Source organism: Thermothelomyces heterothallicus (genome assembly GCF_042370625.1).
Source record: "Thermothelomyces heterothallicus CBS 202.75 unplaced genomic scaffold P884_scaffold_31, whole genome shotgun sequence".
In the NCBI taxonomy this organism is placed as follows: Eukaryota; Fungi; Ascomycota; class Sordariomycetes; order Sordariales; family Chaetomiaceae; genus Thermothelomyces; species Thermothelomyces heterothallicus.
Genome location: NW_027192592.1, coordinates 101,679 through 123,256, shown reverse-complemented (window position 1 = coordinate 123,256; position 21,578 = coordinate 101,679). Strand labels below are relative to the sequence as shown.

The 21,578-nt window shown below is 56.2% G+C and overlaps 9 protein-coding genes across 9 annotated transcripts; 3 read left to right on the top strand and 6 right to left on the bottom strand.

The window, feature by feature from the left end:
• Window positions 1-420: 420 nt before the first annotated feature.
• P884DRAFT_210254 (uncharacterized protein) lies at window positions 421-1,599 on the top strand (the record flags this gene model as incomplete). Its single annotated transcript, XM_069438988.1, has 2 exons — window positions 421-1,023; window positions 1,180-1,599. The coding sequence occupies 2 exons, from the start codon at window positions 421-423 to the stop codon at window positions 1,597-1,599; spliced, it is 1,023 nt and encodes a 340-aa protein (XP_069294164.1).
• Window positions 1,600-2,676: 1,077 nt separating this feature from the next.
• Window positions 2,677-4,490, bottom strand: P884DRAFT_294711 (Alpha/Beta hydrolase protein; the record flags this gene model as incomplete). Its single annotated transcript, XM_069444295.1, has 4 exons — window positions 3,447-4,490; window positions 2,966-3,278; window positions 2,796-2,799; window positions 2,677-2,735 (listed from the first exon to the last, which is right to left on the bottom strand). The coding sequence occupies exons 1-4, from the start codon at window positions 4,466-4,468 to the stop codon at window positions 2,677-2,679; spliced, it is 1,398 nt and encodes a 465-aa protein (XP_069294163.1). The 5' UTR covers window positions 4,469-4,490.
• Window positions 4,491-5,934: 1,444 nt separating this feature from the next.
• P884DRAFT_210193 (heat shock-like protein) lies at window positions 5,935-6,714 on the bottom strand (the record flags this gene model as incomplete). The annotated part of the gene is made up of 1 exon (XM_069438983.1): window positions 5,935-6,714. The coding sequence occupies one exon, from the start codon at window positions 6,712-6,714 to the stop codon at window positions 5,935-5,937; it is 780 nt and encodes a 259-aa protein (XP_069294162.1).
• A 534-nt stretch (window positions 6,715-7,248) lies between these two features.
• Window positions 7,249-8,394, bottom strand: P884DRAFT_264233 (uncharacterized protein). The gene has a single exon (XM_069441829.1). The coding sequence runs from the start codon at window positions 8,126-8,128 to the stop codon at window positions 7,622-7,624; it is 507 nt and encodes a 168-aa protein (XP_069294161.1). The 5' UTR covers window positions 8,129-8,394; the 3' UTR covers window positions 7,249-7,621.
• P884DRAFT_84403 (uncharacterized protein) lies at window positions 8,257-8,824 on the bottom strand. Its single transcript, XM_069446118.1, has one exon. It carries the CDS (start codon window positions 8,712-8,714, stop codon window positions 8,385-8,387), a length of 330 nt encoding a protein of 109 aa, XP_069294160.1. The 5' UTR covers window positions 8,715-8,824; the 3' UTR covers window positions 8,257-8,384.
• A 2,668-nt stretch (window positions 8,825-11,492) lies between these two features.
• P884DRAFT_210232 (uncharacterized protein) lies at window positions 11,493-13,357 on the top strand (the record flags this gene model as incomplete). Its single annotated transcript, XM_069438984.1, has 3 exons — window positions 11,493-11,672; window positions 11,903-12,484; window positions 12,800-13,357. 3 exons carry the CDS (start codon window positions 11,493-11,495, stop codon window positions 13,355-13,357), a joined length of 1,320 nt encoding a protein of 439 aa, XP_069294159.1.
• A 1,099-nt stretch (window positions 13,358-14,456) lies between these two features.
• Window positions 14,457-16,001, bottom strand: P884DRAFT_264232 (uncharacterized protein). The gene has a single exon (XM_069441828.1). It carries the CDS (start codon window positions 15,808-15,810, stop codon window positions 14,887-14,889), a length of 924 nt encoding a protein of 307 aa, XP_069294158.1. The 5' UTR covers window positions 15,811-16,001; the 3' UTR covers window positions 14,457-14,886.
• Window positions 16,002-17,440: 1,439 nt separating this feature from the next.
• On the top strand, window positions 17,441-18,435 carry P884DRAFT_264230 (uncharacterized protein). The gene is made up of 2 exons (XM_069441827.1): window positions 17,441-18,150; window positions 18,251-18,435. Exon 1 carries the CDS (start codon window positions 17,678-17,680, stop codon window positions 18,101-18,103), a length of 426 nt encoding a protein of 141 aa, XP_069294157.1. The 5' UTR covers window positions 17,441-17,677; the 3' UTR covers window positions 18,104-18,150; window positions 18,251-18,435.
• On the bottom strand, window positions 18,436-20,518 carry P884DRAFT_294706 (uncharacterized protein; the record flags this gene model as incomplete). The annotated part of the gene is made up of 2 exons (XM_069444294.1): window positions 18,436-20,374; window positions 20,481-20,518. 2 exons carry the CDS (start codon window positions 20,516-20,518, stop codon window positions 18,499-18,501), a joined length of 1,914 nt encoding a protein of 637 aa, XP_069294156.1. The 3' UTR covers window positions 18,436-18,498.
• Window positions 20,519-21,578: the final 1,060 nt, after the last annotated feature.

Sequence of the window (21,578 nt, the reverse complement as noted above, 5' to 3'; positions counted from 1 at the left end):
CGCCCTAGAGAGACCCACGCTCTCTGCATCGGCATCTCTGCAGCGGCATCCGGGCCCGCTCTGATTCGCAGCAGGAAGGTTCCACAGCGATCTGCTCTTCCGGAAGGCGGCTGTCCGCTTCAGACGGCCCATCACCTCCGGAAAACAATCGCCTTCATTTGTCTCGGTCCAGACTGACCGCTCTGTTGGCGGCCCAGCTGAAACAGAGACGCCTCATCCAGAATCAGGAGAACAGAGACGACCCAAGATCCCCTTCCCCTATCGTCCTTTGACGCCCCTCTCGCTGCGAGAAGGTTGGGCCTTGGGGCCCTGGGTGAGTGGCAAACCGAAAGCATGACGAGGGCGAGACGCCCGTCCCAACCGCTGAGCCGAGATATCAATACGTGGATTGTCCGAGATACAGAGGGATACTCCGAGGGCATGGCGCCCGTTGGCTCCGAAGGCCAAACCGAGGGTCACCGGAATCCGATTGCGGCCCAGCAACCGAACAGCAGCTCCGGCCTTGGGCCCTCCCGCCACCCGCTGCTGCCGGTTTCACCGGGTTCCCCGAGGAACCACAACCACGACTACGGCCATGACCACGCGGAGCCGACCTCCTCGTCATTCCGTACCCAACGAGTCGAAGCCCCGACAGCCGCCGCCACCGGCCGCGACCACTGCACGAGCGAGACCGGGGGGCGACCCGGGCCCGGTGCGGCCGGGGGGGACGAGGCCGCGGCGCTGGCCGAGTACCCGTACTCGATCTACAACAACGGAACGTGGACGGCCGAGGATGACAAGACGCTCCTCCAGGCGCGGTCGCGGGGCCAGAACTGGGCCGAGCTGCAGCGGACGCACTTCCCGAACAAGACGGCCAACGCGTGCCGCAAGCGGTATGAGCGGCTGGTCGAGCGCCGCGGAATCCACGACTACAGCGGCAGGCGGCTCGAGATGGTCGCCAACGAGTACATGAACATGCGGAGGGAACTCTGGTCCGGGCTGGCGGACCGCGTCGGCATGAAATGGGAGGTCGTCGAGGCTCTGGTGAGGACGGTCCCTTTTTTGCATTCTTTCCTTCTCTCTTTCTTTCCCCTCTCTACCGTCTTTCTCGGTGGTTTTCTCGTGGTTTTCGAGCAACACAAGCAACGGCATGCTAACTGGGGGTGGTATGGAATGAAACCGGGTTCGAAAAAATAATAGTGCATGGGCGCCGGACTGCGGACCATCCAATCCAACGCCCGATCGTACACGAACCGTGCGAGAAGAGACAGCAGGATCTCTCAAAAGATGCGGGAGGCACGGGCAGAGGCTTTGGGCACGGGCTCGCTGGGCTTCGCGCTTCCCGCACCGCCCCTCCGGAGCGAGTTCGGCACCGCGTTCGGCACCCCGTTGGGCGACCGGAACGCGGGCGCGGCGGGAATCCGCAGCATGCCCCCGCCGCCGCTCTTCCCGGCAGCAACCGGGCCGCCTCCTGGCAATCGCCTGCCGCCCATGGTTCTGATCCCCAAGTCGCCCCCCGGAGCATACGCCGATGGAGGTGCACGGCCGACTCCGGGGCCTCCCGGCGCTGCCGTCTCTGCGTCGGAACCCCGGCCGGCTCCGCGTGCTCCGGATTGGTAGAGAATTGCCGATCCTGGTGTCAGGCGCGCATGGCTTTTTTTTTCGAACCCTCAAAGAGCTGGGGTTCGCACCCGATGACCAGCGGCGCCGATCCACGGATCCGCCGTTTAATCATGACGCAGAGTTGCCGAGCACCCATGCCATCAATACGGATTACCTCATACAGAGCAGGGCATGGAATGGTGTCGAACTACCAAGTAATTAGAACGAAGCAAGTAGGATGAGATCATCTTAGACCGTAGTTACTGAAACACAGCCGAAGCATCAGCGTTGCACAGAATGTTCTCTCATTTCGGCCGGCCGTGGTGTAGGGCCGGGAATATTCAGGTCGAAAACATGGGGCGTTTCGGGAAATAAAATGGGAAGCCGGCTTACATAATGTCATCTTTTATTCTTTGCCCTGGTCCAAAATTTTTGAGTGAGAAATGTGGCTCGTTTTGTGGTCAGTGGTCGGGCCGGGTCGGCGGGGGCTCCCCGGGCCGGGACCGGGGCTGTAACCACGGCTCCGGACCACGGCCATGATGATCGGTGTTTGATCTCATGGCCAAGCCGCTAGCACAAGCGTTCCGAGAAGATGTGCTGCGGTGTCTTGACAGACATTAGATTGAGTCGGCACCAACGTCCCATCCCGTGAGGGGAAAAAAAGGTAGGGTAATTACCTTAGTTACCCCTAAGTAGCTTACCTAGGTATTGTGTGTTATTGTATACGGATATACCTACTCGATACATACATAGGTGTATACACATGATCTGGCCCAAAATTTAATTAATCATTTGTTCGAATACATGCAGGTCCCACCGTGTATGTGCATGTTTATACCTCATGCAAAGTACGGATTATATAGATTATATAAATCGAGCACATACGACTTCCCACTGCAAGGAGGTAATTAGTGATCTGGTAGGTTCGTAGGTGGATACTCCGTGATCCGGGATTCTGCCAATTGCACGGCGGCCGCCGTGGTTCGGGTTTCATGGCCAGGAAGCTGGCTCTCGGATAAATCCAAGACACCGAATTTGATCGCTGTCTCGGTTCTTCTTGAGCTTCACTTAATTACTCACTTCAAGGACGCATATTTATACGTCACTGAACACGAGCTCACTTGTCCGCAGAACAGTCCCGAACTTCAAATAGTCTATCCCATTGCACCAAGCATTCCCTTACTCTGATTCCTATAATAGTCCGTCCTACTCACGAACCTTGCACCAAATGGAGCCCCGGTTAAGCGAGGGTTAATTACCTCCTCACCCAGTTCGACCGCCTGGTTGAGTAGGATATGGTGGTCTATAACCGCCATCCGGCTGTCGACCGGGAGGCGACATCACCGTCTCCAGCTACGAGATCGCCAACATCAGCACCACCCACCTCCTCACCGCAAACAAGTTCCCATCGGCGAGGCCGCACTACCTGATCTTCACCCGAGAGGGATTCCGGCGGCAGAATGAGCCCCTGGACATTCACGACCTGGCGGCGACGCGGCACGTCATCTCCTCCCTCCTCCCTCGCCGCCACCTCGTCATCTTCAACTGCGGCATCGACGGCGGGTGCAGCCGCATGCACAAACACATGCAGGTCTTCCCCGCCCCCGACGACTTCACCCTCTGGCCCGATGCGGCCGCAGAGCCAGAGCTGCCCTTCCGCTTCTTCATGCGCCGCTTCCGGAACGGGCTGCCCCCGCCTGACGATTTGTTGCGTAATTAATTACCTAGACAGATGATAATGATGATGACGACGACGACGACGACGACGATGATGATGATGATGATGATGGCCTTGGCATTTCTTTCATTACTGTTCTTTCTCTCTTTTCCGTCCTTGCTTCCCCGATGGAAATCAGCTCGTGCACCGCTCCACAAACTTGAGCAGCACCCGGTTGAATCTCTCGGGCTCCTCGTAGAACAGCCAGTGCCCCGACTCAAACACCATCATCTCGGCGTCCCGGTTGCCCCCCTTCCTGGCCCTCCTCACCGTCTCCTCCATCCCCTCGAGCGGGAAACACCCGCTGCGCCGGCCGGCCATGACCAGCACGGGCTTGGCGATGGCCTCGCACGCCTCGCGGTGGTCGTACCGCGTGTGATCGGCCAGCAGCCTGGCCAGCCAGACCCCGTCGCAGACGGCGCTGATGCCCGTGAAGAAGTCCTCGTCCCTGCGCGCCCGCTCCTCGCCCTCGTCGTCGGCCGCCTCCTCCTGCGTGGGCGCGAACCGATACCCGAGGCACTCCCGCACCAGCGCCCGGTGCGTCCGCGTCGGCTCCTCCACCCACGCCCTCTGCGCGGCCAGCATGCTGGCCTCGTCGAAGCACCCGCGGTGCGCCGCCTCGGCGCCCCACGCCCCGCCCAGTCCCAGCGCCGCCCGGTCCTGCAGCGGCGCCTGGTCCACGAAGACGAACCCGGCAAATAAGTCCTCCCCGCCGCCGCCGCCGCCGCCGCCGCCGTCCCGCTCGCCAAACAGCTCCAGGTACGTCCACACGACGGCCGCGCCGATCGAGCACCCGACGGGGACGAACCGGACCGCGGGCGCGGCGGCGGCGGCCTCGGCCTCGGCGGGGGGGAGCTGTCGTCGCAGGTGGGCGAGCAGCTCGCGCAGGTCGGCGGCCAGCCGCGCCACGTGGTAGCCGCCGCGCGCCGGGTTGTGGCCGGACCGGCCGTGCCCGCGCATGTCCGGGCAGACGACCCAGTGGGCCGCCGGCGAGGACGAGAGGGCGGCCGCGTTGCGGGCGAAGTAGGCCGAGGAGCCCGAGAAGCCGTGCAGCAGGAGGATGCACGTCTTGGGAGCGCTGGCGCCTTCGGCGGCGGCGATGGGGAGGGGCAGGGACGATTGGAATGCCAGAGGGCAGTTGTCCGAGGTCGTGAAGGTGGAGTAGTACATTTCCTCTTTATTTTTCTTTTTCTCTTCTTTTTTTAGTTTGTTTTTCCTTGTTGTTCCCGTTTCTTGTTCTTCGACTCAGAAGGAGGTGTGTCATAAGTGAAGGAAGATTTGAGGATGACAAATTAGGTAATTACGGATTATATTGTGTGCTCTTGCGCCGTTTGATTAATTAATTATCTCTTACCATTGCTGCAAGGTGGGATTGCGGGAGTTCGGCTCCACTTCTGCTAGTGGTCGTGTGCCGTCAGCTTGGTCAACGAGGGAGATCACAAGTCGAAAAGCTGGTCTTTTCTATCACATATTTAATGGTTCAATCTTGGCTGTTTCGGAGCACATTTTGAAATGAAGTATATGGCTTTCCCAACTACATAGGTTGAGTAGGTTGCTTTGGCCAGCGCGAAAAGCGTCGATTTTCCGGGTTGTGGTCGAAAATAATCATGTGATTCCTGCGTCCGCAGTCCCGGGGTAATTATGGGTCCCCTTATCTTTCAATGCCCCAGCGATGAACTAGAGTTTGAAACTGTTTTCATTTGATGCAACCCGAACAACCCGGAAAAGTTCGTACCACGATCCAAAATACTCCATCAAGGTGAGGTGGTTAATTATTTCTACAAAATATTATCATTCTGGTTGGCTGAGTGGGCACGCCAAGAAGGGATCTCAATGAGAAATAATTAGCATCCGGACGACGTACGGTACCTACACAATCCATTATCCATCGTCACAAGAGCTTCATCTCGACAATGAATGAGAACGCACCAAAGCCTCAATATAAACTTTGAGGGTGATCCTCAATGATCCTAGGAGTGGTGGAAGTTCTTGCCTGGCGGCAAAAGACTTGTTCGAGTCTCTGGCCGAAAACATATTACAACACTGAGCTAGGATTACAGGGCACAAAGCTAAGAAGTTTGGACGGATTTCGTTCCTGGTTTAGATTTATGCGATACCGAGGGTGAACAACTCTCTACGCACCAAGGCAAACGTTGTATGGAGTAACTACCATGTTCAACGTGTAATTAACTTCTGATATGTTATTTCGGGATATGTTGCATGCAGTGGGCGGTAGATTCGAAGCGAGGTATTGGCACGAGTATCTAGAAGACCAGGTGAGGAGGGATAAAATTGGAATGAAGTGCGGTAGATTTACTCAAAAGATACTTTAATTACCCCTAAATGGCCGACCGAAAAAAAAAAATCTACATCCATCTGCAAAACACAGCCGAGTCCACGATCTCCCCTCTTCCTGGCCCTGACCCATCCGAAACAGCTGGCACCGCAACCCCGGCGTAAGCCAGTGGGCCAGCCGAACTCTGTAGTCCAGTTCTACTCTCTCTGACAGGCACATAGGCCCCGCCTTCACTGTCCCTGTCATAGGTGGACGGGCCTTCCAAAGTTGGAGGGCTGCCATTCTCGGCGGCCTGATCGCCCAGTGACATGCATGTTGGCTGTATTAAAACTTCCCCCCTTCATAGACTGATCTCGATCCTCCTCGGAGCGGACGGCTTTTGTTTTGGCACCCTGATGCTCAGGATGCCGTTCTGCAGGCTGGCCGTCACGTTGTCTTCGTCGACGCGGTCGGCAAAGGTGAAGGTGCGCGAGAACTGGCCGACGGACCGCTCCTGTCGCAAGTAGAGCGGCTCCTCCTCGGTCTGCTCTGGCCGTGATTGTGTGGCCACCTCCTGGCCGGGCGTCCCGGACGTCGTGGGCTTTGCGAGCTCGGTCCAGGGCGAAGAGCTGCGGGATGTCGTCGGGGAGGAGACGGGCGTGCTGCGCCCAGACGACAAGCTGTTCTCGTCCTCCGGGTCATCCTCGACCGTCGCCTGGTACGAGTTGCGACGGGGCTGCTCGGTCTCGGTTGCTGTGGAAGCCGGGGTAGGTGCCGGCTCGATGGCCTTGCTGCTGCTGACGTCCGAGAGCCGGGGGTAGCTGCGTTCGACGTGGCCGCTGACGACCAAAGTCTGAGGATCCGGCAACTCAATGTTCAGGTTCTCGCGCTGGAGCCCGGGCAGCTCGCCGTAAAATTCATAGGCATCCTCGGTCTCGCGGATGTCAAATCTGGGGTTAAAGGTGCTAGGATGAGGCCGAGAGCGCCTTGCACGTGGGCGGCGGGGCGCGGGAGCAGCAATGTATGGGTAAGCGGAGGCGCCGCTGCTGAGCTCATTAAGGATGTCATCGAAGAAGCTTTGGCGAGGAACCATGTGGGGGTGCGCCGGTGCGCAGAACGAGCTGGGATAGAAGGACAGCATCTTGATTGATTGAAGTTGCCGGGATATAAAACTGAGGAGTGGACGTTTGTTTTCCGTGATGGTTGGCGATGGGCAGATGGGATTGTTGTGTTGTTGTGGTGGTGGGCGCTGGGAGCTCTCTGAGTTGTTTCTTCACTTCTGAGTGTTTGCTGTCTGATGATTCTGGGGAGAGGATTGGATCATGAACCTCGGAAACCACGAGTCTTAAGTACACCGTCCCTGGCCTCAATTGAGCTGCCAGGCAGCGTCTCAAACACGCAGTAATCCATCATTACCAATGTCAACGCGCGGCACCTCGAAGCGACGAGAATGCTGTCGATGCTCGTGCGATGTGGCTTGCTGACCATGAACATGATCCAGAAAGAGCTATCTCCACCTGGAAGTCACGGGAACCTTCGAGAAGCGGGCCAGCCATGGCCATGCTTTGCAAGCTCTGGAAAGAACTTAAGGGTTAGGGTTTTGCCCACATTCTAGGTCCACTTCTGGATTAGTGTGTACCCATGCGACGTCGCCAGGCGAGACTTAAGAGATCCGGCCCACTAATTTAGGAGACGCGCCAGCTTCTCAGACGCAATTCTGGAACGAGACTTTCGGTCTATGTTTGCATATTCAGTTCACGTAAACCTAGCTATCCTCCCTTTTATCATTCTTAAGTAATTGTCATCATGTTTCGATTATTTCCCTTCCTCTCTGGTTTTGGCTTCCCGCGAGAACGAGGCTAATCAGGTGGTCGTCGGTCAGGGCTTTCAGACGTATTAATAATATCAATTATCCTCCAGAGGCGCGCCCACAGCGTGAGCTTCATTCATAAATTCCTCAACTGACATGACAAAGAGGGTTCAAAATAGCAGGCCAGCCTGGAGAGGTGCTTCTTTCCCAACCTATTAATTACCTAGTATCTGCTGATTCAGAAGGCGCGCCATCGGCGCATGTACATGAGGAGATCATACGTCAAAGCTCCCAGTTCTTTGATTACATTTCGTACATCCTCCCTATCCAACCAGTTCGAGTTTCTATAGAGGGTTTCAACGACGACATCTCTCAAACCTCTGTCATCATTGACAGTAGAGGTATAGACCTCCAGCGTTGCCTCAAGAAAATCGTCGATATCTGGGAAGGAGGTATTAGCCGCCAACTTGAATTGTCGAGCGGCGACAGTTTTCAATCCCCGGATAAGGTACTTCTCCGCCAGCGAATATACTCTTGCATGCGTGGCAAGAACGCTCCCGGTCGGCTTATTCATGTCGCGTCTGTCGACGTCCGGCCCTGAACCCTCGGAATGACTTTGCTCGTGCGCCAGCTGTATGTCGTAGTCAAAGTGGTACAGATAATATATCATGATGTGGACAAGCTGGGGATCATCATCCGGAAGGTCAATCCTGCCTTCTCCAGCCTCCTGTTGAAGGATATTCATGTCAGCTCAGGGCCTCTGCGAGCATAAAAGTGGTGGTGGTACTATCGACTCTCACTGGCCTTAAAGCTTGTGCGGCAAGCGGTAGAGAAGAACTCGGACTGTGTGCACACAATGGCCTTGTGCACATGGTATTCATTCCCCCTACAGGATATTACGAGGTCCGAGTACTCCCCGCTTGAGTAGAGCCTGACCCGAGGCTATTCTTAACAACTTTAAATCTTCGGCCGGGGGGGTGGGGAAGAGGGGATGACAAAAGTCACAGATCATACCCTCTCAACAACTTTATTAGATCTCTCGAAGGCTCCTCCTCGGCTTTGCGGGGGTTCTCAGTTTCCCAGCCAGTTCCCCAGCTCCTAAACCCGGTCGATGCCATCCCAGGAGCTGACAGTTTCTGCGCGAAAGGGCTTATAGGCGATGCCGTTCTTGTCGAGAGAATATCAGGAGCGTGCCTGCTCGAATCCTGGCGGTGCTGTTGAAGAGCTCTTGCGCTGGTAAAATAACGGTCACACCTTTCACAGTACTCCATCCCGCCCCATGATGGAAAGGCTACCAGTCCGTTTGCATCCGGTTCTCTTTCAGTCGGCATGGTCCTTTTTGTGTTTTAATTACTTATGGCTGTTGCGGCCCAACCCTGCCCAATGGCCGGTCTGCCAAAACGAATTCAAGTTTCTGCAGAGCTCCTCCAGTCATTGCCTGAATAATCTCAGAGAATGCCAGTTGATGGCTAGGATTCCTTATCTGCAAGGTTCTTTGTGAATCCACGATTCCATAATTAATCACATGCTCCGAGTTTCAGAGTTCAGGTATACCAGAGCGAATCGATCCAGGTAAGGGCACCGAGAGAGCCGGCATGGCTGGTTTATTACATGTGCAATGAGGCCTGCGATTCTCTCTCCAAGACGCCGCAGGAGCAGCCTTGCTGCCTAATCAGGGGCTTTGGAGGCTGGGGTATCAGTCGAGTTTGAAAGTGCAGCCTTCGCATGTGACCACGCTCTCGCCCGCGCACGAATGCATGGACGCCCGGCGCCAAACGAGTCGACTTGTTCAGCCAATAAGCCGTACATAGTCAACATACAAGCAACATCCCCGTTACACGCGCGTGGCTGCCTGCAGAACCAAGTTCCATCAGCTCGAGTTCTCCCCTTGGAAGGTGCTTCAGAAATCGTGATTTCACACAACACAAGCAACCTCGCGATGTACATCGAGTCCCGCCGGTTTCTGACCTTTTCTCTTCTCCGGTTGCACTACTTCATTTAAATGATAGCTCTCAACTTTGTCTGAAGCTCAATCCAGCAGCTGCCTTGACTCTCCATTCTTGTGTCGCGCGCAACCTCAGGCGCGCCCCTTGTCTTGGACAAGGAATCAATGCAGAATGTGGTCAGACGTTTTGATTTATGCTTTGATCTCATGATGAGGTTCAGGGACTTGCTTGGCAGAGGCTTCAGGTTCTAAGCATGTTCGCTAACAAGAAGGTACTTGGGACTCACTGCAAGGAGAGCATTGGTGATCACAATCACTACCCTACGAACTCACAGTCACGCATGGGCTCTTAAGAGTGATAAGTGGCAGTACATTGTCTCTGAAGCCGCCTTTTATTATTATTTATATACTCTCTCCGATGGTTCCATGGTCACGGTTAATTATCCGATATACTGATCTGTTGACCCAAGACACCAGATAGTCCCGCTCAAGTACAGAGCAGGACGCACCACAGCAGCTTGAGGAGACTTTCTGCCTATCCAAGGGCCGACACCCTCTTTTGCAGGAGAATGCTGGATGTCATAGACATAGGCTAGATAAATGGTGCTGGCTCCTCGAGAACTGGGGGAAACGAACGTAGCCACATCCCCCACGCCAAGACCAGCCTGCCGCACTCCAACAGGCTATTTCTGAATAAACGGCGGTCAATGACACTTATAAACAAGCGCAGGCTGTGTCGTAGTCTACTGTTGACTTCACATGGCTATAAGGCGGAGCTTTGGAATGCGCTCAGGAGTCCCTACTCTCTCTATAGAGACCTTTCTGGATCAGACTGTGGGAGAACGATATTCTCCAAAGCTCTTTGGACAGGAAACGAAAAGGAAAGAATGGAAGGCGATGGCTGGGTGGCAGTACTTAGGGACTTACTACGTTACGGTCTCCGACATCGTCTACCATGTAGAGCGGACACCGACCCTATAGCGGCCAATAACTAGGTAGGTATATTTAACTGTTATTAGTGAACATAGAACTGCTAACGTGATAAGGCTTTTTCTTCGTCATGAATCTAAGCCACGAGGCGTATCTCCTCCTCGCTGGATGTGCGGATGCACTCTGAACTAGGAAAGGACTTGCCTGATCGGGCTCGCCGGTGCAAACTGAGGTAATAACTGCACGAGGGAAAGCGGAGATAGGATTTTCCGCGGTTTAATCAGATATATTTGAAATGGGTTATGGAGGTTTGTGTTTGGTTCTTAGCTGTGTTTTCGTATAATTATTATACTGGACCCAAGTCCGGAATAACCTTGCACCACTCTGGAATTAGTACGGATAGTAGTACGGATTATGGAATACTTCACAGGGCAAAAGGGCGTATTCGGCTCGAGGGCGTCGATAAGCGAATACGCCTTTGTATCGGCGTGCCCCGCTAACCCCGGTCAAGGCCGCGTCTTGTCAGCGTTATCCCTCCAACTTCTCCTGGTGCTAAAAAGAACCCTGCGCTGCTTGCTGTATATGTAGGGATTACTGCGTACGGATAACCAGCAGTGTACAATACTGTAGTGGACGGAGTATGGAGTACGGATTACATGCATATTAATTACAAATTCGACACCCTGGGAGCACCGGCCCGCCCTTGCTCTTGTGCATCGCCCCCCAGGATCGGGCCACATCCCGGGCGCTCGGGACCCAGGGGGATGCGATCCCATCATGGCGGCGGCATTGGTCGCTTGTTGCGCACGACAAGAGTTACACAGCCCGCCAGTTGCAGGGACCAGCTTGCTCCAAAGGGGCTCGTGTACTTGAGGCGTCGCGCGTGGCGCAGTCGGTGATACAAAAGTCCCAGGGCGGTGTCGAATTTGCCATGTTCATACCATGAGCTCACTATCCGTCCTTATCCGTACTCTGAATCACGATCGTGTGTGTTTTGTTGTGTGTGTGGCTTACTAAGATTAACGTGCCGATTGAGGACGATCTATCTTACTCTCAAGGCTTTTGAAATCAAGAAAACGCCCAGTTTCCCCCTTAGTTCCGGGGTAGGGGATGTTATTAAGACTGGAAGTGACAACAACTTGGGGCGCAAATAATTCATCAGGTAGCTAGCTACCTACCTTACCTGCCTACCTATCTTCTCGATATACACGTCGTCAAAAGTACGATACGCGAAATGCACATGTCGACCTCCTCGACTCACCAGCTCCCCTCTCCGTCCGTGGAAGAAACGGACGAGAGCCACGAGACGGCGGGATCCGCGCTGCACGCCAGCGAGATGGTCGTGCACAAGACGCGCCGGCCACACAGAAAGTCACGATACGGTTGCACAAGATGCAAAGTTCGCAGGATCAAGGTGGGTGAAGCTCCTACGGGCGCGACGCAAGTCGAGAGCAGAGAAAGGAAGAGGAGAGATGAGAGAGAAAGGAGAGCTTGTTAACACGCTAGGGTCCTCTCTTGGACGGATGTGTGCAGTGCGACGAGCGCATGCCACGCTGCTCTAGGTGCGAGAAGATGGATCTCGCCTGTATCTACCGCAAGAGAAAGGAGGCCGACGGCTGGACCGAGCCGCCCAACTTGTCGCAGCTGGAGCAGATCCTGCCACCCCCCGAGGTCGACCTGTTCAGGCACTTCCTGGAGCACACCAGCAGGGACCGCACCGTGGGCGAGCAGGACCGGTACACGATGCAGGTTGGCATACCGAACCTGGCCTGCCAGAGCAAGCCCCTGATGCGATCGGTGCTGGCGCTGGCCGCGGTATGCCGATGCTGCGACATTATCAGGGACGAGCCCTCGCGGGCGCGTACCCCGTCCGGCCGCGGCGAGATCGTCGAGCTGCTGTCGCTGGCCCACCGATACCACCTCGGCTCCCTCCGCGAGATCCAGGCGACGCTCTGCGAGGCCGACAACTACGACCACGTCCTCGCCAACGCCGCCATGATGGGCATGTACGGCTCCGCGAGCTACGCGGCCCGCGTCTGGCTCGCCAAGACGGCCCCCCCGGGCGAGCACCTGCACCTGCTTGACTGCATGATGCTGCCCGGGAGCCCCCAGTGGCTGAGCCTCTTCCGCGCCGTCCGCCTCGCCTACGCCGGCCTCCTCAGGAACTCGCCACAGCACAGCCCGGCCACCTCGCCGGCTGCTCTGTCCACCCAGTACGAATACAAGGTTGGCCCTAGGGCCCAGGCGGCGGCCGGGGCGGGGGACGTGAGAGCCTCCATCATGACCACTCACCCCCTCGGCCCGGTCGTGGCGGCTACCGTGGGCTCCGCTCTGGCAAGAGTCAACGAGAAAGCCGGCGAGATCCGGGCCATCCATCATCATCGGCATCAGCATCATCGTCTGGCGGGCGCGGGGCCAGATGCGGTCATGGGCAACGACGATGGCAGCACCACCACCACCACCACCACCACCACCAGCATTAGCCCGCAGCTCGAAGCCTGCTTCGCCGCTTTGGGTATCCTCAACAACATCGTGGCCGAGTCCCTCCTTCCCCCGCAAGCCAGCGGCTCATCCGCGCCCAGCACGCCGGGACACGACGACGACGACGCGGCTCGCTTCCCCGTCGTGACGGACATCGCAAACGACCCGGTCGGGCGGCTGGCGCACATCTCGCCCTGGCTGCGCCGGTACACGGCCAGCATCTCGTCCATGATACCGTCGCGGGTGCCCCGGCGGGTCATCATGTCCCTCGTGCACAAGGTCCCCACGGCCTTCCTGAACCTGGTCGAGGACATGATCAACCTGATCAACGCCGGCCCGGCTGCGGCGGCGGCGGCGGCGGCGGCGGCGGGCGGGCGGCCGATGCCCGAGCCCAGCGCGGCGCACCAGCTCGCCCTCGAGATCTTTGCCAACTGGCTCGTCCTCGTCATCCTGCTGGACGACGTCTGGTGGATCGGCGGCATCGGCGCCTGGGAGCTCGCCCGCTTCGTGTCGGTCAGGAGCTATCCCGGATTGGAGGCGTGTCTCTGGAACCGGGACAGGGACTGGTGGCCCGAGAGCATGCTCGAAATCAGCCGGCAGTTTGAAAAGCACAGGTGATGGTTTCGTTCAGGTACCTACTAAGTAAATAAAGCGCGGACTGACCGAAAAGCGCTTGTTTCGCAACCTACCTAATTACCCGACCTATATTAGATTCCAGGAGCCGGCGACGGCGTGATTTGTAGTTCAGATCCAGGTCCTCTGCAAAAAAGGGGGGGGCATATTTAACTCAGAAGAATCCCCCCTGCAGATATGCAAGGTATTAATAAATCAGCTTGCTTGTAAACAGTTACTTAGAGCATCATCAAACTATTACCCTTTGATCCCAATCATCCTAGCATGTATGCATGTACATATAACATCAGTTAGGTACACATACCGTGCAACGGCCACCCTATTCAACATGGAAGCTATAATTAAAGTACAGCAACCCTCACCCCCACCCCCCCCCCCCCCCCCCGGGGGGCCTCGAACAGTAGTCAGTCCGCGATTGTCCATTCTGATTAGCAAGTGCCGCTGTAGCAGCAATCGGGGCCTCGACAGTTATTCTCTGTACAGGCCTGTGATCGAAGGATGAGTCAGCTGCGCCATACTCCCTGCCTAGGTTTCAAATCAAACGTTTCACACGCGGTGAAAGTTGCACGGCTTAATATCACACAAGGACTGAGGGACGGGCTGGATTCCTGCAAAGACTTACACAGAGCTCTCGTTCCCGAGCCTTCTCGGCCGCCATCTCGGGGACGGCAGCAGTCAGAGTCACGAGGATGGCGATGATAACAGAAGATGCGAGTCGCATGTTCTCTGTTGTTCCAGGAGAGATATTAGAGAGGCTGTTGTTCTCCTCTTTCGTCTTTTTCTCGAGCCAGAATCTCCAGAATACGAGTGCTTGATCCCATGCATGGTTACTTCGTAGTACACTGAGGAAGTGCCTCTCTTTAATATGTTATGCTGCCTACCAGCCTCTCAAAGCAGCATGACTGTCACCGGGCCATGATGTCGTGGCCGTGTTCCTTTCTGACATTCTATTGGTCCTTGGCTTCAAAGTCTTGAAGTCTTGAAGCGTGTCAGAACTTCCTCAGCATTCCGATTTGCGGCCGGGGAGTTGTCCATCTGAAACTTGTTAGACGTGATTAAGCGCCGATCCCACACAGCCGAGTTGCTTCCAGTGATTACTTATAAATTATTACACATTCACACCCACTCGATTGGGGAGTGCCTGGATGCCATGGGGAAAAAAAATAAGCCATGAACCCTTCCTCCTTAACGGCGCAAACGCGTCGAAGTACGGATTACAAATAATAGAACTTGAGAGATACCTGTTGCACCGCCGTTGTCCAAACCGAGCCCTCTCTACGCCTGCCCCCTTCCCTCCTCCTTCTGCTCTCCGTTACGCGCTCGGTTTACCCCGTTTCAGAACTGCTCAGTCATAAAAACTCCAACAGCGGGCAGCGATAACCCCAGCAGAGCGAAGTCCATGAGTCAATCACATCACAACATTCACAAACCCGAAATCATGATGATACTCATCAATCATAACCCGCTGCCGACGCCTCCGCGAGTCTCTGAGCAGAGCATGGATGGCTCAGCAGTTAAACGTTCCGAAAAGTCTCGTCAAAGTCCGACTTGTGGCGCTCCACAAAGTGGCCGAACGTGTTCGTCTCGATGCCCCACTTGCGCGCCTCTGCAGGGGCGTCGTAGCCATCATCCAGGGCCTCGACGAGGCGGGCGGCCACCTGCTGCAGCACCATCAGCGGGTGGCTCGGCAGCATGGCCTCGACCTCCTGGTCGCTCAGGTACTTGGCGCGGATGTTGCGGCCCGTGACGCGGCGCATCGTCTCCATGGCCCGCTCGACCGGCACCACCTCGCTGATCAGGGGGAGGACCTGCCCGCGGAAGCGGTCCGGTTCCAGGAAGGCCGCGGCGGCATACTTGCCGATGTCCTCGTGGTCGACCATGGGGAGGCGCGCCGTCGGTTCCATCGCCAGCTGGAACAGGCCCGTCTCGGCCGTGCCCGGATAGAGAAGGTGGATCTTGGGCGCCAGATAGTTGGACATGAAGAAGCCCGGGCGCAGGACGGTCCAGCGAGGGAAGCCTGACGTCTGTACCAGCTTCTCCAAGTCCGTCTTGGCCTTGAAGGCGGTTTCCAGGATGTGGTTGGGGTCGTCGATCGGGACGAACAAGGCGCTGCTGTAGACGACGTGCTCTACGCCGGCGAGCCGGGCGATTCTCAGTATCTCGCGGCCCTGCTCAAGCTCGCTGGCGGGATTTTCCATGACCGGCACCAGGTTCAGAAAGAGCGACTTGCTACCGACCATGGCTGCCTCCAGGGCCACCGAGTCCGTCCAGGAGCCTTGATGAACTTGCACGCCGATGGCTCCAAGAGCTTGGGCTGCCGCCGAGTCCGGGTCTCTCGCGATGGTAGCCACATTCCAACCAAGAGCGCGAAGCTGGCGGGCGACAGCGCCGCCCTGAACACCGGTCGCGCCGAGGACGAAGGCGTTGTGGGAAGCCATTGCGGTTTCGCGATTTCGCGTCAATTCAAGTAATCGATGCGGCGGATAAAGGTGAGATATTAATTACTGAGCGGCTTGGTGGTTGTGGTTTGTTTTGCCTTCGTGCTTATTGTGATTGACTCTTGTCGAGCATTTAATTACGTGGTATCAAAGTTGAGACCAAGTTTGACGTTTGAGTCGCACATGATTTTCGCTGGAGAAGAGAGAAGAGCCCCAGCTCTCACCAAGGCGGTTTTAGCTGTCATTTTTATCCTCTTCCATTCTACAATTCCCCGTCGGAAAGCTGTGATGCGACGTCACAAGTTGCCTTATTAGCAAGGGGAAGATCCCCGCTCTTTCTTCGAGTTGGACCGGCTCGGAGACTTTACATGTTACCACGTCTTCCTTGTATGATGCTGTGTGCGCGGGGCCCGGAGAGGTACGTATGCATAGAATTCGCCCTTGCGGCACCTGTCGTTGCCTTCCCGATCCCAAACATTCCATCCATTTCCACAGGGCGCCGTCCCGTCGTCTTTCAGCGTGGAAGTGTTTGGACCACGCCCGGACTTGGGCATAAGGAAGGCTTGGGCACGCCCTCCCCCCCCATTCAGCAAATGCAGGGAGCCGTTATGCTTTGGACTGGACGCAACATGTTCAAGAACTTCATCGACCGCAAACGCCCTGGACCGAATGGAATGTGTCTGAAGCTCAGTACTTCCAATGTTCGCCTGAGCAGAAACGGAGGTGCGAGGTATGAAAACAGAACTTATGCAGACGGATAATTCACTAATTTTGCCGCACAGACTCCACACAATTGAATACCTACCAAAGTACGGAGGTACGGAGTACTCCGTAATAAACCACGAATCGATGAATAACCTGAAGCGGGACTGATTAGTCAGAATTTGTGGGCCACCCGCTAGTGAGCCTTTCGTGCCCCCTTTTTTAGCTGGCCAGGTGCGTTTAGTTGCCAAGCCAATTCGATAGATCCGGGGTGTTGGGCCCGAACTGTGGCGATCGCTCTCCATAAACCAAGGTTAACTAGTGTAACTATACGTGAGGCGCAGACGAATTGTTTCCGAAAGAAGTGGCATTATTATACACCAAGTACTTTCCGTACGCTAGAATACCCACGGGCCGTTTCCCAAGACGACCTTTAACAAGTATTGTGCTCCGCCAAACAAGTCAGGCATTGTCCCGAATGTGAGCAAACTCCTATTTATTCCGTACGTGTGTAATTTCATTCAGTCTGTACTGTACGTACAGTATGTACATACGTTAACCGCTCCCGTACCTGAGGTTAGCAGTCTATCCCACCTGCATCCGCCCCTGGTGGAGGCTAACTTTCGGGAAAGTGAAATTAGACCATGGCACTCAAAAAGGAGATGCTTTCTGTTTGCCCTCGTTGAACGCGCTGCCCCCTTTTCAATGACACCCCGGCACTAGTCCCTCAACGGGCCGGTGCCGGCCAGTGGCTTGGCAGATTGACATCGCGATAGTCATTGCTTGGCGGAGCAAACGAGATGGGTCTCAGATCCATATTGGCACCAAATGTGCGCCCCCCCCCCCCAGGATGGGGATATGTTTATTACACTAAATAGGGTATCTACGCGAGGGCCCAGTCCAAACAAGACGGTGGTGGCGCCGGAGCCCTGCATTGGACTCCCCGGCTGGAAATTGGATATTATCTTTATCGGGTCGTCAGGGGAATCAGTCATTAATCATAATTAAGAAGGACGCTGTTCCCTCCGGCTCTCGTTGTTTGCCTTCAATCGCCTATCTTCCCAGACTTCGCTCTTTCCTCCTCCTCCTCCTCCTCCTCCTCCTCCAAAACTCGAACCAGCCGGGTATTCCACGAATCCCCAGCGTCACACTCATCAGCATCACGATGGCCACCGAAGCGCCCCAGATCGAGGCCCCTGGTGTCGCCCAGACCCAGCCGGAGCAGCAGCAACAAGAGCAACAACAACAACAGCAGCCACAGGAGACCACCCAAAAGGACCAACAGGACCAAACCACCACCAACAACAACGAGAAGCCCGACGGGGAAGCCGGCGACGACGCCGCTGCCGCCGCCGGGGCTGCTGCGTCGGCGCCCTCCGAGAAGAAGCCCAACCCGCTCAAGAAGGTCGCCAACGTCTTGAAGGCCCTCTTCGGCTGCCTGCGCAAGCCGGCGGTCGCGGACGAACAGCAGCAGAAGGAGCAGAAGGCCGGCGCCGGCAGCAGCGAGAACGGCAACGACAACGAAAAGCCCCAGGGCGAGGGCCAGCCGGCGGATGGCGCCACCGCCCCTGCTGGCGCCGCGCAGGCTTGATTTCCTGTCGGGGTTTGTGAGAGGTGACGCGGAGAAAAGGGGGAGATGTAAGTTTTGTGTCATCCATTGACTGTGTGAAAAAAAAAAAAAAATGGGGGGGGGGGGGGTTAAAAAAGGTGATTGAAGCGGGTGCTGACTTGGACGCAGTGATCTTCTGGTTCGAAAAAAAAATAGGGGAGCAGTTGTGTTGATGGGGGTTGGATATATACCATTTGTAATGGCCTTTTTTTTCCTCTCATTCTTTTAACTTTCTCGATTTTTTTGTCCAACTCTTCAATATACCCCAGACCAGCTTCGTTTATATACACATCTCTATCTGCGCAGAAGTACCCATGCAAATGCCAGAACCAGACCTAAGCTCCCCTTTTCCCACAACCACCCCCATGCTGCACCATTTATGACTGTTCCTGTTCCTCGGGTGGTTCCTCCTCTTCAGCGTCCACCCGCACCTGTTTTCCGCCGACCCTCCGCCCGTAAGCCGTCTTGTCCCCGTGCCCGACCCCTTCCCACGTCTTGGTGTCCGGCAGCCCGTACGTGCTGATGCCCCGGCCCCAGGTCGTCCACGGATTGGTCCACCGCATCACCTCGGGCGGGATCCCCTCCCCGGGGGGCACCATGTCCCGCCAGTCCTTGGGCTTGTCGCGGTGGATCAGGTAGCCGCCGAGGTGGCGGTGCCAGATGTCGGGCGGGACCTCGTCGCGTTCGTCACCGCGCGTCCAGTGCCGCGCCACGGCCAGGCGGACCTGCCGCTCGATGCCCCGGTGGCCCGTGACGGTGGTCAGGCGGTGTGCCCAGCCGTAGCAGTAGACGGAGCGGTTGAGCGGCGAGAGGTCGCGGGCCACGCCGAGCGCCATGGGCGGCAGGGCGCCGGACGCTGCCAGTTGAGCAGCGTCGTCGAGGTCGACGTCGGGCACGACCTCGACGGGGAGCTGCAGGTCGTCGGGCACCGGGACGGCGGACCAGGCCTGGAGCTTCCCGCGGAGGGCTGTCGGCGACGATGCTTCGTCGGCGGGCGGGAGGACCAAGGCCGCGCGGGTCTCCTCCGAATGGGTGGATATCGCGCCGATGAGCCTGCGGAAGTAGGCCGCCGCGGCGCGGGTGCACACCATCTTGCGGCCGCGCAGGGCCGGGTACAGGACGGTCGGGAGGATGTCCTGGCGCGCCACCAGATCGTTGTTGTCGGTCTCGTGGTCGAGGATCGACCGGGTGATGATCTTCTGCTGGCACTCCGGCTGCAGGGGGACCGGCCCGTGGTGGAGGTCGGTGACGAGCGCGACCAGGGCGCTGGGATCCAGGTTGACCGTCGCGGTCAGGAGGGCACAGTCCTCGCCGACCAGCGCATCCCGGTCCTGGATGAGCGCCGTGACGGCTTCTTCCAGCGGCGGAGGGGGCTCGCTGAGGAAGGGGCTGCCGGCACAGCTAACTTGCACAGACACGTCCTCTCCCCCCATCCTGTGGCGGACATAGTGAATCATCCTGTCGACCAGTCCGGATTTCCCCTCGTGGAGCCCCGGCAGGAGGAGGTGCACCCGGTGACAGTGGTTCCATCGGGCGGCCCGGACGATCTTGCTGACGGTATCGGCAAACTCGGTGTGGCCCAGCCCGTCGCCCCCTTCAGCGCCGCCCTCGCCGCCCTCCTCTTCCGGCTCGCTCTCCCACCCTTCGGCCACAACCTGGTACTCGAGGGTCTTGGGTGAAATGGAAATAAACTTGATCCACGTGGCGCCGCTGTCGACGACGGCGTCCACCGCCACCGGCTTCTCCTGGAAGGGCTGGTCCTTGTAGGCCAACCAGCCCTCGTCCGCAGCCACCGGCAACCGCGGGCTGCGGGGGAAGTCCTTGTTGATGGCGACCAGGCCGCGGCACTTCTTGACGACGGCCCATCTGTCGTCCCAGCAACAGCTCTTGATGCCGAAGTACTGGGCCTGGGAGATGGGCGACGGCGACGGCCCCCGGTGCCTCTGGATGGTCTTGTCCAACGCGCGCTGCTGCACCTTGAGCAGAGCGCCGAGTCCCCGCACCGGTCTGTCTGCCTCCTCGGCCGCTTGCTGGAGACGCTGCAGCTCTTGGATGCAGGTGTGCCAGTGAGTGATCAGTGACTCGATGCAGTCACCCAACACCGGCTCTCCTTGTGGCCCTTTGTTCTCTGATCCATTGCTCCCTTTTACGTCGGTCTGCCAATCCGATGATGCTGCAATCTCATCGCCTGCAGCCGTTTGTGGCATCATGGCCAGCGCACAGGGGTTGCGTGTGACGCTAGGTCCGTACTTCCTACGAAGAAGGTATTGGTGGGGTAATTAAATCAACTGAATCGTCCGGTTGACTGTGAATGGATGAAAACTTAAGTTAAGCCAAGCGCAAGGGGCTCGTCACTTACGAAAACGAGTCCAATTTAGGGTTAGGGTTATTACACATTTCGCTACCTTGGTGTAGTTCCTTGGACATGTAACATATGGCATAGTTGGCCCTTGGGGAGCCTTTTCGTTCTCGAGGCTGCGAAACTGTCTTTCGTACAGTTCAAGGTAGGTGACAAGTTGTTGTTGTTAGTTTGCTTGGATGAGCTTAAAAACCACAATAAAAGAGAGAGACTTTCAGACAGCCCAGGGACGCAGCTCAGTGCATTCTCTAATTAGTGCTATCCAATAATCCAACGACACTGCACATCTGACTCAAAACTCAAAGGAAAACATTGGTATGCTGCCATCTGACGATAGCGAATGTTGAACCCCACCGCTCCTAGTTGTCTAGGCTTTGTTGGTCATACCGAACTGACGTTTCGCTGTTCCCTATGAACCTGTAAATTACTTTCGCTCAGTTTCTGAAGCCATTCCATACTTCGGCTAAAGTAGGTACCTCAAGTAGGTAGGTTAGGTTCTCCCCTCTGGCCTTGATGAGTTGGCTTTTAACTGGGAGAAAAAGAAAGAGGAAAGGAAATCTAATGCTTTGTAGCTGAACCAATATTAAAGCTCCCGCAAGCTCCTCACAAGGAACTGTTTGGGAGTCAGCTTCAGCTCCTTGAACTCATGTAAGGAGCTAGAAGTGAAAAGAAAGAGGCCTTCTATTCGCCCTCGCCATCGAGATGCAGGAAAGCCAGTTGAAGGAAAAGCAGCATCTCGAGGAGCTTAATCTTGTCGAACGATAGTGCGGACCCATTCGATTGCATTGTCAACGCGAACCACTCAAAACAAAACAAGATGAGAAACGCACAGGCTGTGTAATCAATCCATCTAATAATTATATGTAAGTACCTTGACAAGAGATTGAAGTTTCTTTCCTGCTGCGAGTCGAAGTCTGAGCAAATGACATCTTGGATTCAGACTAACTCCTAATTCCCAACCCACTTCCCCGGGTTTGAGATATGCGGAGTCGAAGACCGCGTAGTGGTTCGGAATTAAGGGTTGTTCGCATAATTGTAACGCACACAAGAACAAAAAAAGAAAATAAATGAAATGAATGAGAAAGGAAGAAACTAAAG

Bases quoted from the DNA above. Each gene is read 5' to 3' on its own strand.
- P884DRAFT_264230 (XM_069441827.1), top strand. From the start codon at position 17,678: ATGGCCACCGAAGCGCCCCAGATCGAGGCCCCTGGTGTCGCCCAGACC.
- P884DRAFT_264233 (XM_069441829.1), bottom strand. From the start codon at position 8,128: ATGAATATCCTTCAACAGGAGGCTGGAGAAGGCAGGATTGACCTTCCG.
- P884DRAFT_264232 (XM_069441828.1), bottom strand. From the start codon at position 15,810: ATGGCTTCCCACAACGCCTTCGTCCTCGGCGCGACCGGTGTTCAGGGC.
- P884DRAFT_84403 (XM_069446118.1), bottom strand. From the start codon at position 8,714: ATGCCGACTGAAAGAGAACCGGATGCAAACGGACTGGTAGCCTTTCCA.